This window comes from Sinocyclocheilus grahami, unplaced genomic scaffold (assembly GCF_001515645.1).
Source record: "Sinocyclocheilus grahami isolate Dianchi unplaced genomic scaffold, SAMN03320097.WGS_v1.1 scaffold65.1, whole genome shotgun sequence".
NCBI lineage: Eukaryota > Metazoa > Chordata > Actinopteri > Cypriniformes > Cyprinidae > Sinocyclocheilus > Sinocyclocheilus grahami.
The window spans coordinates 591060-607637 of NW_015505244.1; the positions used below are offsets into that span (position 1 = coordinate 591060).

Consider the following 16578-nt stretch of genomic DNA (forward strand, 5'->3'; position numbering starts at 1 on the left):
ACTAAAATACAATTTTCATTGACTAAAACTAGACTAAATGTCATCAGTTTTCGTCGACTAAAACTAGACGAAAATAGTCATGTATAATTCTGACTAAAACTAGACGAAAATGCTCAGACTTTTAGTCAACTAAAACTTGACTAGACTAAAACGTGTATGAACGTGACTAAAACTAATAAAAACTAAAATGACAGCTTCACACAAAGACTAGACTAAAACTAAAATTAAAACAGGCCGCCAAAAACAACACTATTACATACTTTAACAATATTTATATAAATTAATGTGTGGTGTTATTATTATTATTATTATTAATAAGAATAAAATCCTACAATGTGATTTTCTGGATTTTTTTTCTCATTTTGTCTCTCATAGTTGAGGTTTACCTATGATGAAAATTACAGGCCTCTCTCATCTTTTTAAGTGGGAGAACTTGCACAGTTGGTGGCTGACTAAATACTTTTTTGCCCCATTGTGTGTGTGTGTATATATATATATATATTTATATAATTTATATATAATTTTTTTTCATAATAATACCCATCATCATCATAATTTCCTTAAGTAATTATTTTCAATTATTTTATAATGAATGAATATAATTTTTAATATAAAGTTATTTTAAATAATTTAATTTACAACAATTTAAAATATTATTATTAATAAAATATATTGCTTTTTTATATTGCTTTAAAAATAAGTATAATTGTATTTACATAGATTTAAATTAATATTTTAAAAATAAATGTAGATTTTAAAATATATATATATATATATATATATATATATATATATAATTTTATTGTTACTTAAAAATAATAATGTTTCTAGATTATTTTGTGTATCTTTAATATATTTAATAGATTTTTTTTATATTAATAGTCACCATCTTTTTTGGATTTTTAGTCAGTAAATCCTCTGTAAAAACTACAAGTGTATTAATGGTGACAGAAGATGCACCTTTAATTAAAAAATGAATGCATCAAAAATCAGCTCACAGTTCACATTCAGGTTCATTTTGATTGTGATGTGACCAAAAGGGAGTGAGTGAATGAGTTGTTTACTTTGTAATTACGCCATCTAGTTTCAGTAATGTGAGGCACTCCTCTCATAAGACTTTCCACCTGTATTTCATTATTTGTATACATTGTTTGATCTCATATTTAGTAATATATTTACCCCATCTAATAATTTTTTAGGAAAACCCAATGCCTCCCAGGAGGAGGCGATGTCCTTGAGTGACTTGTATGTGTGGTTCTACTGATGCACAGCTGCAGCATAAATATCCCACTCCTGCAGCTCAGGAGCTTTTTTCAGTTTACTGTAATCTGATTGTATCCTTTGAGATTTTTTTCTTCTTTTTTTTTTGAGAGGACCATATTGTAAACACTGCATTTGTGTCGAGTGACTAAATCTCCATCATATCTGCTAAGCAGGTCTGCTGAGTAAGTTTCATTGCAAAGGTTCATTTGAAATTCGTGGAGCGAGCTGTTGTGACGTCAGTTGTTGACGTTGATTACGACAGTACGGTATTGGATAGACAGCATGTTTTTCTCCTCAGCAAGCACCTCCTCTGTCCTTCCCAGGAAGAAGGAGAAACATCACATTGGCCAGTGTAAAATCTGCGATGGGTTTCTGCCAGGCAACAGGCAACCTTGAAGGATCTCCATTTAAATGACCCTCCTTCACCCTCTGCTCAAGCATAACGCTATTAACATGATCACTTGAGCTGAACAAAGCTGTTACACAATCTGAAATTAAATACGTTAATTTTTTAGTGATGGGTAATGATCAATAATATACTGACTTCCAGTATATGATTGTTGACTACTAAGGTGATCGATTTCTGATTATTCTACTCCTACGTTAATGATTATCAATTGCTTTTGTGTATGTCTGTCATAATGATTGTGGATTAATGAATGAACAACTTGGAAAAGCATTATGAAAGTGACTGTGTCTGGATCAACACCCTTCTCGGTTCTAATATGAACAATATTCATATTATCTGATCAGATTGTAAGGCTAGGGAAAAGTTCAAGTTAAGTTTAAGCTTATGGATAGGGTTAGAAATGCATTTCTTTAATATGAAACATTATTATTAATCATGGACCAAAAATAGTTACTTAATTTATTTCCATTAAACCCCTTTTTTTGGATTCTTATTCTGTTTTATATCTCACAATGTGACTTAAGAGCTTGTTTTTTTTTTTCTCGCATAATTGCAACTATATATCATAGTGGGACTTAATATCTCACAGTGTGACTATAATTCACAATTTAGCCTTTATTTCTTGTAAATGTGACATCATACTTTACAATGTAATTTTATATCTAATGTCTTTTAACTTATTGCGACTTTTACAGTGATTTGCAACTATATCTCACAGTGGGACTGTATTTCACAATTTTGCTTTTGTTTTTTCGTAAATGCGACTTCATATTTTACAATGCGACTATATCTTGCAATGTCATTTTATATCTTATAATGTCTTGTGACTTTCACATAATTGCAACTATATCTCACATTGGAACTACTTCTCACAATTTTTATTATAGCTTATCACAACTTTATGTAATTGCAACTATATCTCACAATTGTACTTTAACTCATAATTGGACTTTATATTTCACAGTGTAACTTTACTTTATCTCACAATTACCTGTTGCATTTTTTACACTGAGGCTAAAACAGGCTTTCATACATTCATGGCAAGCATAATCTATTTCTGTAATGTTTGCCATGCCAAAGAATTCAAATCTGGCTCACTTCAAAGCTCTTGGCTTGACACTTACTGATAAACTGGCATGCTGGGTATTTTTTCCACAATAAAAATGGACCACATATTTCCATCTTTATATCAAGGCTATATCCGGCATTTCATTGCCACATTTTACCCAACAAAAATTATTCAACCTCTGTTCATTCAGGGACATCAGCTCTGATTCCTGTTTCTTCTGTTCAGTAAGGTGAGAAAATTGTACATAATTTGTAGTTTCTCAATTACTTTACATTGAAACCAAAATTTCACTTCATTAAGCGAGACTTTAGAGGACTCATGCTAGTCTTTACCAATACTCATTATGTGCTCAGTGTGAGCACTTGTTATTGTTAAAGTGGATTAGTATTTAATCATTAATGTAATGACATGCCACTCTAATTTCACATCCTTAATAGTACATTTCTATCTGCTTATGCTACACAGTAAAAATGGGATGCCTGGTACCACAAAAGCTCTAATAAAATGGCTTCAGTTACTGATGAATTCATAATGAATTTATTGACATCTTTAATGCTTCAGACAAGCGAAGTTTATTCTTCTGTATCAGGCTGTCTGGTGAAGGCTGTTTCCTTTCTTTATTTGTTCGATGTTGGCCAGCTGTTTGGTTCAGTGTGCTGGGCATTTCTGTTTTGGGCTGATAAGAGCATTTATCAGCAGCTTTTGTGCTTTTAGAAATAATTCCTCCATGCTTCCATACTCTCCAGGGGTATTTTAGAAGAACCTGTTATTTAATTAGGCTATAGATAAGGCTGATTGAATATTTGAGAAGTCAAAACTAGATGAGACCCTGGTGTTCCATAGTTTGCAAAGAAAGCCACCCAAGTGACTAAATGAATAGCATTACAGGAAAAGCCTGCAGCATTATTTTCTCTGCTCACGCTTTGAAGTGCACAAAATAATTATGGGAGACATGATTCAGACTCTCTGCCATGTTATTTCTCAGCTGTGGCACATTGTGGCTTGTAAGTGACTTCACACTGACACCGCTTTCTTTTTAAACTGATTGACTGTGTATTTGTTGCAGGCAAACGACAGATTGAAAGGGTTTGTGACTGAGAGCAATAATATTACCAGTGTACCATACAATGACTCCACTAACAGCAAATCCAGCTGCTAAATCTTCTGAAATACGAATTGTTGCAAACTTGAATTATATAAATGCATATTTTCTGAATGGTGGCAGTATATTAATAATTGCCTTTCAATTATCAGATTTCAAGTATCAGATAGAATTGTTAAACAAGGACATACTAATGAAAATGGAATCTGTGCTCAATGCTTGAAAATAAAGAAATTAAGATATGAATTGCGATTATAAATGAAGACAAATATTAATATTGCAATTAGTTGCAGTGTAAAATAAAATTATTATACAGTCCAAACAAGCTCAGCAAACCTGGAACTTTTATTTGGAATTTAATTAAATCGCAATATCAGGAAAAATCGCAATTAGATTCTTTCCCCAAATAGTGCAGCCCAGTTGTGATGCTTAAATGTACAGTCATGGCCAAAAGTTTTGGCAGTGACATAAATTTTCTGTTTTGCAAAGTTTGCTGCTTAAACTGTTGTGGTGTTCATTCACATTGTTTCTAGATTATTGTGTAGAGTGATCAGATGCATTTTAAATAATTGCTAAAAGCTTCATTGGCCAAAAAAATTTACTTTTCACAAAAAAACTAATTTCACTGTTTTTTGATCCTGACACAAAATGACCAATTAACATTTATTGACTAATCATATCAGCAGCACATGTGAAAGTGTGAATGAGTACTAGTCAGCTAAAATCACTATCATACTAACTAATTAGAGCAGACTGATTGCTATAAAAGGAGGGAAGAAGTGCTTCCAATCTTTGTGTTCTTGTTAGCAATGGTTACCTCCAAAGAAACACGTGCAGCCATCATCGCTTTGCCTCACAAGCAAGGAAATTGCTAAAAAGAATATTGCACCTGAAAGAATAATTTACCGGATCATCAAGAACTTCAAGGAGAGAGGTTCGACTGCAGTGAAGAAGTCTTCAGGACGTCCCAGAGTGTCCAGCAAGCGCCAGGACCGTCTCCTCCTGAGGAGTCCGCTACAGAATCGTGTCACCAGCAGGGCAGAGCTTGCTCAGGAACGGCAGCAGGTTGGTGTGAGAGCATCTGCACGCACAGGGAGGCCAAGACTTTTGGACAACGACCTGGTGTCAAAAAGGGCAGCAAAGAAGCCATTTATCTCCAAGAAAAACGTCAAGGACAGGCTGAAATTATGCAGGAAGTACAAGGATTGGACAGCAGAAGACTGGTGCAAAGTTATTTTCTCTGATGAAGCTCCCTTCTGACTGTTTGGGACATCTGGAGAATCGATTGTTCGGAGATGAAAAGGTGAACGCTACCATGAGTCCTGTGTTGTGCCAACAGTGAAGCATCCTGAGATCATCCATGTGTGGGGTTGCTTTTCAACCAAGAGAGTGGGCTCTCTCATAATTCTGCCCAAAAACACTGCCATGAATAAAGAATTGTATCAAAACGTCCTGCAAGAGCGACTTCTTCCAACGATCCATGAGCAGTTTGTTGATGATCTGTGCATTTTCCAGCATGATGGAGCACCATGTCACAAAGCAAGAGTGATAAAGAAGTGGCTCGAAGATAATTACATTGAAATTTTGGATCCGTGGCAAGGCAACTCCCCGGATCTCAATCCCATAGAGAACCTGTGGTCAGTCCTCAAAAGGTATGTCACTGCCAAAACTTTTGGCCATGCCGGTACTTATTCAAATTATTTATTTAGTTTTTTTTGTTTTGATTTTCTTTTTTCGGTGTATTATAGCTTTATATAATATCAGGCATTAATCAGATACCAGCCATAACATCAAAATAATTTACTTATAACTTAATGGCCAGAATTTTAGTATCAGTGCATCCAAAAAAAGAAAAGAAATTGCCCAATACATCCATTTTAGTCCAACCGGAATCACTTGAACCTCATAATGGTGTGCACATTTGTAAGTACGAGTTTCCCCGGAAAACTTGAAAGCAGCATAATTGGAAATCAAACAGACAAAAGTCAGCCTGTCCTATTTCACGATGTGATCAACACCCATTGCTAAATATGGTTCAGAGTGTGAAATATCTGTGCCCAAATGTCATGCCGCTCTGTGAGTGTGTGTGTGTGTGTGTTAGATTTGGCTCATTCTCTTGGCACTGGCTTCTCTCACGTAAGGACAAGAGACAGGAGTCTAAGCCAGCGTAGTTCTGTTTACATCAAATAAAAAGTGACTTATCTGTCTCCCTCAACATGTTTGTACTTGTGTTATATAACCCAGCAGGCCTTTGGCCAAACCTTCTCCCGTACTGAGACAGATTAGAGATTAGGCCTTGTTGTGTTGCTGCACCTGCCTCAGTTCTGTATGAGCTTCTGGCTGGATCAGAACCAGCTTGGCAGCCACGTGGGCCATATGGAAGGGGAAAGAGTCCACTGCTGCTTTCTGTGAACAAACGCTAACAGATGACTGTAGGGATAATGCTCTCCCGACAGTACACGCATCCCTCCAGTGTCGAAAGCAACAACACAAAGTAATCGAGCCTTGCATATGCACCTGTCCATGTCAAGGATTAGCAAATGCCTCTAAAAATCCATGTTAAAGCAAGTCAGTGCACTCGGCAGTCATTTATTGTCACCTCTAGGCTATTTCCAGTCATGCGAGTATAGCTTTTATCTACTTAAATGTATAAAGGCTGAAATCTCGTTGCAAAATCAAATCAAATAAAGTCACTAATGAGGTCTTACAAAAAACATATCATACACTTTAGTTTCTTGAGGTCCATGCCACGCTGAATTGAGGCAGTAGTTAAAGCAAAAGGAGCCCCTACCAAGTATTGAGTACATGTACAGTAAATGAACATACTTTCCAGAAGGCCAACAATTCACTAAAAATTATTTTTTTTATTGGTCTTATGAAGTATTCTAATTTGTTGAGATAGTGAATTGGTGGGTTTTTGTTAAATGTGAGCCAAAATCATCACAATTAAAAGAACCAAAGACTTAAACTACTTCAGTCTGTTTGCACTGAGTTTATTTAATACACGAGTTTCACAATTTGAGTTGAATTACTGAAATAAATGAACTTTTCCACAACATTCAAATTTATTGAGATGCACCTGTATATACTTGGTAACAGTACTAAATATCCATTAAGTTATGCTTATAAAATTCTATTGACAAACGTAATGGTCATAATAATATTCATAATGTGTATCTTTACTCGTCAATTGGAAAAACATGTTAATGAATCAAATACATTATTCACTAATAAGAACCAGCTCAAGAGTCATTTGTTGGAAGTCAGATGGTTTATGTTGGTCACACTGTATGTTTTTGATTTATAGAAAGAACTGGGTTATAAAAGTCATTCGGTGAGAGTCTGTTGGATTGTGTTGGCCGTGTTTTATGTTTTTGATTTAATAAGAAGAACCAGCATCCAAAGAGTCATTTATAACAAATTCAAACTACATGCTGTTCCGCTAAATTCACTAAAAAAAGAACTATTTAAAAGAAAAAAACTCATATGAGTCATTCTTTCAGAAATTGGTTGGAATGCACTGGTGGTGCTGTATGTGTTTTTTATTTTTCATAAGAACTCATAAGAGTCATTGTTCCACAATCAGACTACACGGGTCATGCAGTGTATTTTTTTTTACTAAAAATAATTGCTTGGAAGAGTCATTTTTCCAGGAATCAGACTACACTGGCCGTGCTGCATGTTTTTGATTAACTAAAAAGAATCGACTAAATTTCTTTTATTCGTTTTATAGCAAATGTTCTGTCTCCTTCATATTACTGTCATATCTGGTGTATAAACAGAGCTGTACGGCAGTTATAAAACTGCTACTAATACAACAACAAAGTGGATGCATGACGCACTATTAATGATCAGTCCTTCATACTCTTCATCATCTCAGTGGGGCTGACTCAGTTGCCCGATGAGTCAAGAGTGGCACTGAAAGTGGAAAGAACATTAACAGCCTCAATCAGACATCCTGTGAAATGAAAGAAAAAAAAATTATGTGGGTGTACAGAGCGTGGTTTGTAACATGTGGTTGTTTGCGTCTTTCAGCTATAATGTATGTAATGGGGGCTCTGGGGCCAGCTGCAGGGTACCTGCTTGGAGGCGTTCTGATCGGCTTCTACGTAGATCCCAAAACCATCATCAACATTGAGCAAAGTGATCCACGCTTTATTGGCAACTGGTAAGATCTGCTGTTCTGTAGCTTCATTCCAGCCAATGAAATTAATTTTTTCCACTTTTTTTTTAGCATATTTACTACAAATAACATTGTAGATCCCCATTTAAATTCATTTATTTCATTCCAACCTTTGAAAGAATAAATTAAAATTTTAGCTCTTTTTGAGCACATTTTACTAAAAATAACATCTCCATTTCAATTCATAAATTTTATTTCAGCCTTTGAAACAATAGCATAAACTCAATTTTTGCCACTTTTTGAGCACATTTTACTACAAATACTGATAGATATCCACATTTTAGTTCATTTCATTCCAGCCTTTGAAAGCATAGCATGAATTTAATTTTTAAAACTTTTTGAACCCATTTTACTAGAAATAATGCTTTAAATCCCCATTTCTATTCATTTATTTTACTTCAGCCTTTGAAAGCGTAACAAAGTTTTAACACTTTTTGAGCACATTTTGCTAAAAACTGGATATCTCCAGCATGATTGTCATTAATACATATCGCTTTGTTCTTAGGTGGAGTGGTTTCCTGCTCTGTGCTTTCGCCATGCTGTTGGTCATCTTCCCCATGTTCACTTTCCCCAAAAAACTTCCCCCTCGACACAAGAAAAAGAAGAAAAAGATTGGGGCGGACAGCAACTCCAATGATGATGATGTCCTGAAAGAGAAATCCAACAGCAAAGGCCAGACTGTGGCATCCTCCATGGGCTTTGGGAAGGACATCAAAGGTGTGTATCTGATAAAGGTCATGTGATGATGCACACTACAGGAAGTGTGCATGTTCATATTGGAGTGTTACCTTGAAAACGTGGTTATTTTTGTCCTCAACGCATTGAGAAAACATAAGATTAGCAGAGATTCATAATATCATAATATGATTGTGTGATATAAAGCAGTGATTTGTCATTTAGCTGATGCTTTTAACATCCTACAGTACAGTTATTATAAATACAGTCCTCTGGAGTTTAGTGTCTTTCACGGGGCAGGATGTGAACCTGCAGTCATTCTGTTATCAGCCCAGATCTTTGACCATGAGGGTTTGTCTCTCCCTCATTTAATTACACCGTGCTGCTGACCACCACTCTCAGGAGATTTTCAAATGCTGATTTAGAAACTGTAGAATGATGATCAAGCTTAAAAAGTTATAAATGAAGACTGAGTAAGCTAGCAGAAGTTGCTTTTCATTATTTATCTGGGAAGAACATTAATGACAATCCTGCCACCATCATCACTAATACGGTCCCGTTCATAACAATCTGCAGTAGCACTGCTGTTGGGAAGTTAAGGAATTACTGCTGAAACTTTATCTAAGAGATGACAGAAACCAGTTTCTGCTTTACAACAAAAAAATTATTAATAAATGTTTAAAATAAGAATTAAACTCACACTGTGAATACAAAGTCAACATTGTGAGATATAAAGTTGCAATAAGTCACACTAGAGGAATAAAAATTCAGAATTGTAAGATGTAAAGACAAACTTGCAAGGAGTAAGATAAAAATGTAGATAGATTAAAGTCACAAAGACAATTAAGAGAAATAAAGTTGTAATTGTGAGATTTAAAGAGACTTTTTTTGCGTTCTTTCATTTTTATACAGCACTGGTATGATTGGAAAATACACATTGAATTTGCATTGATTCAAGCAAACATAGTGACACAATACATCAAAATAATTTATCTTTTTTTATTCTTACAAATGTCTTCTATTTTAAATTAATGTTGTTTTTTAACTTACATTAAAGAATCCGGGGAAAAAAGTTGATCACAGTTTTCACAAAAATGTTAAGCAGCACAACTGTTTTTAATATTAATAATAAGAAGAAATATTTTCTTGAGCACCAAATCAACATATTAGAATGATTTCTGAAGGATCATGTGACACTGAAGACTGGAGTAAAGACTGCTGAAAATTGACATCAAAGGAATAAATTACTTTTTAAAATATATTAAAATATATAATAAAATACATATTACAACTTAAAACTAGAACAGTGTACATTGAGTTGTATAAATCTCATTGCAATTATTGTCACACTGTCTAAACTTTATCCAGATAAGTGCCAATTATTATTTGCCTGGTGCGACCTTCGTCCTGCTTTGACAAATACACACAAGTGACTACAAGCAAGACAAGCTTTGTTCTATAAACCCGCTGTAACCTACTTCCATTCTTCCTGGCCTGCATGTGTTTGCATAAGTAGGCTTTCAACATTTCAACTTTTCTACAATGCCTTACAGTAGGCTAGAGTAGTTTCTGGCACTTTGATGTAGAGGCAGACAAGCTGTTTTGTTCATTAGTAGGTGACGGTTCTAATCTGGCTGCTTTGTTCCAGCTTCTATGTCTCTTCTGTCAGTCCCATAGATCCCATAGATGGTATGAGAGTTCAACCTTCAGGAGCAAATTAAAGTTTGATTATAGTCCATTACCATGGAAACAGTGCTACAGCCTTAACCTGCTAATTAAAAGAGGTGGCTTTGTTGGCCATGATGAAGCATTCGGCTAAAACCAATGGGATTTAAATGGATTCGCCGATGAATCCAGAAGAGCTGTGGAGACACCATGTTTAGGTTTAGCTGTCTTTACCCTATTAGAACAGCAAACATCTGTTAGTATGGGTTATAACTTGTTTGAGAGCTGATGCGGAGAAGAAAGCAGGTCACGTCTGTGACCACCAGCATTTCTTGAAGACAAATTAGCATGAAAATAAGTTGATTTTATTGTTTTCAGTTTTATTGAATTTTTATTTATGCACAGTATATTGGTACTATACTGTGTAACGAATCAGCTCATGAGGAAATATGAATAATTAATCATAACTAGTTATAATTAATTATGAATATTTAGATCCGCTGTAGATATTTAGCTGACCTCTCAGGGTCAACTGTCTTGTCAATTCTAAGAACGTTAATTTCCTGGTTAAGGGAAATAACTTTCTTACTGTACAATTCTACAAAAGCTTGTAGCATAAATCTGCATGATTAAGTGACTCCAGTTATAAGCAAACAATGAACCACGTCAAGTGTGATACAAGTAAGGTTTTATTAACTACATAAACACTTAAACTAGTCTAACATACTACATAAACATAAACTGGTCTAACATCCTACATAAACACATAAACACACGCATACAGTTGGTATAGGAAAGGGTTAAAGCTTAACTCAGTACAGAGAAGAGAAATAAGGAATGAAGTTATGGAAACATGTGCATATTCAGCAGATCTACACCTGATAAACGTCAGATTCTTAGTTCAAACACACCTTTGTAAAAAGGTGCCGATGATACCTCATGTATCAGTTAATAAGACAAAGAAAGGTTTTCCTATGAATTAATTAGTAGAAAAGTCCATTTCTACTGTGCGTTTGTGCCTCTTGCTTCTGGAAAATGCAGTGAGTCTCTGCTCACATTCCTTTAGATCGTAAATATATCTGGTGTCAGCGTTGCTATGGAACCAGGGGCCTGTTCGGCTTCCTGGGGTGTTACAGAGTATTTGTTAAATCTAGCTAACAAAATATATATTGTGTGTTTGAGTGGTCCAGACGCTACAACTGGTTATTGGCCCATATTATGGATGTTTTTTAAATTTTATTTATCTTTTGGAATTGGATATATATATCCGCTAATATTAGACATTTATGCTTATTTTCTCTATTTTTACATTTAGATTACCTTTACTGTCATCTAACGCTTACTTGAATGTAATATCTAAAATTTAACAGTTAATTTTTAGCAAATGACAAAATGAATATCCATTTATCATACTGAATATTTTAATGTTGTTATGACTAAATTCATTTGTATCATTCAAACTGATTATTTTAGTTTTTGGGGTTTCATTTTTAATTTATTTAGACAAAATATTACAGAATTTTAATGTTGGCCATTTAATGGTTATTGATGTGTGTAGTTGCTGATGCTGTTTTTTTTTGTTGTTTTTTTATCCCGTTGTGTAGACCTCCCCAAGGCTGCCATAAAGATCCTCAGCAACATGACGTTCCTGTTCGTGAGTCTGTCCTACACAGCTGAGAGCGCCATCGTCACTGCCTTCATCACCTTCATCCCCAAGTTCATCGAGTCTCAGTTTGGAATCCCTGCCTCCAGCGCCAGCATATACACAGGTACATGTTTTCATGTTTAACCGTAATTAGACCTCTCGATCTATATTCCCTTATTTCTCCTTACCACTTTCACATATGATTTCTTTCCTAGTCATGTCACACATTGCACATGATTCACACTCTGTTCTTCATGTTACAGAATATGTGTTAAAAATGAAGTGTGAAGACGTGCGATATTTCTTTTCACAGCTGTGCCCGCTTATTTTGTGGAGGCATATTTGATAGCTACTATATAAAGCTGTATAACCAAATATGCTTCTTTGAGTGAGTATCACTGGGTCTCAAGATATCATAAAAATGTCATCATCAAAATTTACTCATCTACATTAACCCTCAAAAACATATTGCCCTCTACCTAAGACTCTACATCATTATTAAGCTGTGCATATGTCAAAATATCTCAGCACAGATGCTCTCTCATAAGGTAACGGGAGACTGGCCAGGATCCCTAATCAGAGCCCACCAGGACTGAGTAGAGAGTGTGATCCGCTTCTGTCAGCACGGGTCACTGCCACTTGCATCCAGTTTGTTAACTATATAAATAAATGAATATACAAGACATTAATTTATTCATTTATAAATAAGACATTGCTGGGTAGTTACTTACAAATTGTAGTCCATTACTGATTCCAAATTACATGACAAAAATTGTAGTTGGTAACATAATCCATTACATTACACATTTTAGGTAATATAATTGGACTACTTTTTGATTACCTTTGACCTAATTCATTTATTGCTTTGATTTAGGATAATCTTGTACCATGTTGATATAAAAATAAAAAGAGAAAGTAACATTACATTGTAATAGCATTGTAATTAAACAATACGTCATATAGTATTTGACATATTTTATAGTATTATGCAATATATATATATATGTGTGTGTGTGTGTGTGTGTGTGTGTGTGTTATATATAAAATTATTATTATACAATAAAATCTTAAAATAGTTGAAATTTAACATTTGAAAATAATCCATCTGTATGCAACCTTTATATTAATATTAATATTGTCACCTTTGTTGTACAAGTGATTTTAGGGCTTTGTAGCAGAAGTAAATATGAGTTAAGAAGTCAACGCCACAAATGCTGGATGTGTTTTTAATATAGTTGAGAATTAATTATTAATAAATACTTATTAATTTACTTAATAAGTAGGCTTTGTTCAAATATGCACAATAATAATGATGGCTTTTCCAAATATGAGCAATTATAATAAAGGTGCTTCCTAAGTGGAGTCTCAGTGATTAGTGTCTGTATATAAACTAGCAGGGTTCTGTTTTTTTGGCCCCTAAGCTTGTTGCCAGGATTCAGGGAGAGACACAAATTAATGGTATGGTTGCTATGTCGACTCTTAACTATGCTTGTGTGTTCTTAGATTATAACAGGAACTCAACTTGTTGGCTAGAGCTGTCAGGACATAACCCTCATGGATAAGGTCTCTCTTTCAAACAGAAGCGAGCAAAACGTTCTTTGATTTAAACCCATGCTGTATTGACAGCAGATTTATATGCCTGCTGAAGTCAGAGCATTCACACAGGCCTGGATGTTTTACACATCAATAGATGCAAGCAGTTTGACGTTTTTGTGCTGTTTCCTCAGTTATGGCTGCCAAGATTCCCTTCAGCCTATAAGACTGCAGCTGCAATAAACTAGAGACAGACAGAAGACAGATGGTGTACCATAAAACAGAAAACTGAGGCCAGGGAGCATCAGATCTACATTTATGCTTCAGCTTTCCTACAAATTAATTCAGTTTTAAATCACAGCTTGATTCCAGATACAACAATGTCTTCAACAATGTTCCTAGATCACCTATATGAATTGTTCCTATAAAGGCATTAAAACTTGTGTACAACACAAATGTTAATCAAAATATATTAAGGTTATGCAGTTAATGTGCAATCACAGCAGTGTGTATATCGAGATTTTAATAAAAAAAGGTTTGCATATTATTATACATTTATTTATTTATAATAAATAATTATATATAATAACAATAATTATATTTAATAATAATAATATTTGCAATAAGTATTAATATTATTAATGTCATGTTTTTTATTATGGATATGTGTATTAATATTATTAATGAGGATATGTTTAGTTAATTAATATTAATCATAAGAAAAATAATTATTTGGCCAAATAGCACTGTAGGTCGTTTACATTTGTTAAGTAACATAGTAACTTGACGCATTATTGTAGAATGTGCATCACAGGTGCGTGTCAGTATTTTTAGTGGCATCAAACGTGACTCATCCATAATTAAGAGTTAGAACTGTCTGTTTTAATAATAACAATTTTAAACTTGTTGTCTAACATCAGAGGTTTGGTAACAAAACGTAGATTTTATGGCTTTTTGCATCATGCACCTCACTGTCTTCAAGTCTGCATGACTTCAGATGGCACTAATGACGTGTGTGTGTGTGCGTGCGTGCGCGCGCCAGAGATCTATCAGTGGGTTGTGGTCATTAGCACCCTGCTTCGCTCCAGCTTGTTGCCTACCGGAATTGTTGTACTTTGCCTTCGCATGTCCCACCCTCCCCTCATCCCCAACACAGTCACACGCACACACACAGCTCTATTCCAGCTGTGCATGCAGTCGGGGCCGAATCTCCCAAGACATCCTCTCAAGGAGACTTTCCCTGCTCTCCTTCTAGATACACTGAGGGTTTGTGTAAATAGTGCTTGTTTCTTCTCCTACTTTCATGACAGGGAGGTGTTCCTGACGCACTTCTGCCTAAATATAGCCCAGAGGAAAACTGTATTGGCTTCACACAGCTGTGGTTGTCTCATGAACGGGCATTCTTACCACCTTGTCAGGTTGGAAGGGTATGTGTGTTTATCCTCGTGTGGGTGTACGAACATTTGATGGAGTGTAATGAAGTTAGGTGTAATCCGCTTGAAGCTGACTGCCATGGATTTCCTGGCTAGTTTATGCTAGTTTAGTGCTAGTCTAGCTGGTGAACTTACTGGTGAAGTTGGCTGACTAAGGAATGCTTGCTGGTTTAGCTCAAGAGGTCAAAGTTTGCATCTGGTTAGCATGGTCCAGTTAGCCCCTGCTAGTAGATTTTGCAACTACACACCAAGAATCTTTATCCATTGATGGCCATTTAAAATTTGCTGTATATTCTGACGTTTTAATAAGAAACATAAATAGTAAATATTTGCATTTTTTCATAGTAGATTTTTACCAGTGCCTTATTTTTTTTCAGTTAACACAATGCTAAGTTAGTAGGTTAAACAGTTAGGTAAGGAACATATCAATAGCTAATATATTTAATTGTTATTAAGAATTTTTCACCACATTGTTTTCTATTTATTTATTTTTTTGTAGTTAACACTATGCTAAGCTAGTTGGCTAAACTGTTGGTTTGCTTGTAAATGTAAATCGGGAACATTTAATTATGTTGTGGGATATTTTACAAACATAGCTATGTATACGTAGATACCACATTTGACCGCTCCAGGCGCATTGACACATCAGCCATCTTAGAAAGGTCAACCTCACAGTCACTCACAGTAAAAATCAGTCTTCCAAGATGCACATTGCCCAGCCTCTGGTTGTAAAAACCACTGAGATTTAAATTCCCGTAGAAATGAGATAACCTTTCACAGATGAGAATGTGTTGGCTTGTGTTTTTGTATGTATTAACTTAATATTACAGGTTTTTAAACTATGGCAACTTTTTAATGTCGTGTTTGTTAATGCCTTTGTATAATTGCCTGATTTTACTTTTCAGTTAGTGTTACTCTAAGCTAGTAAATTAAGCTGGTAACTTGCTAACTGAAAACAAAACCCAAACAAAGGAAATATCATTTCAGTTTAAGTTTAATTTGACTATTTTAGCTTGTATGTACATTAAAAATTTTAAAAGTAAAATCTTGAAAATGATTGTTAAATATACCATAAAGTGGTTTTCTCTCATTTATACACAAGTACTTAATAAAGTACACATAAAAATGCCTTTGGCAAGAAAGGGAGAAATTCTGCGATGGAATAGGGTATTGCAACAACCACATGACTGTCATTGAGCTAAATAAGAATGCTAATGGATATATAGACTTCCATGGTTTAGCTAGAAAAATACCTAAAGGGGTTACCTTGACCGAATCAAAAAGAGACTGATGTTGAATTTGATTTCTGTGTTTAGATTGTGTTACAATGCATTTACGAGAGTGAGCTTGAGTTTCTACCCAGCTTTTCTTGCGCATTATTTGCTTTTATGAAGCGTTCACTCTTGTCCGTGCTGAAAGCAGGCACGAGCTTGCCTTGCCCACCCAGTGGATTTACACAGTGACCTCGGACTGCCAGCAGTCTGCTTTGACTTTCAAATCCCAAGCTGTGATGCCACACTGCTCTGCCTCACGCACATTTCTGTCCCTGCTCACTGCTATTCTGCCAGCCTGTGATGTCTATCTTTGGTTCTTAGGCGCTC

The 16578-nt window shown here is 35.0% G+C and overlaps 1 protein-coding gene across 1 annotated transcript in view; it reads left to right on the plus strand.

Moving 5' to 3' along the window:
• slco5a1 (solute carrier organic anion transporter family member 5A1) overlaps positions 1-16578 on the plus strand; it is a 54348-nt gene that overhangs the window by 30238 nt on the left and 7532 nt on the right. The window contains exons 3-5 of the mRNA XM_016271718.1: positions 7879-8011; positions 8532-8743; positions 11971-12135. Of these exons, the coding sequence (XP_016127204.1) occupies positions 7879-8011; positions 8532-8743; positions 11971-12135 (510 nt within the window). The remainder of the gene's footprint in view (positions 1-7878; positions 8012-8531; positions 8744-11970; positions 12136-16578) is intronic.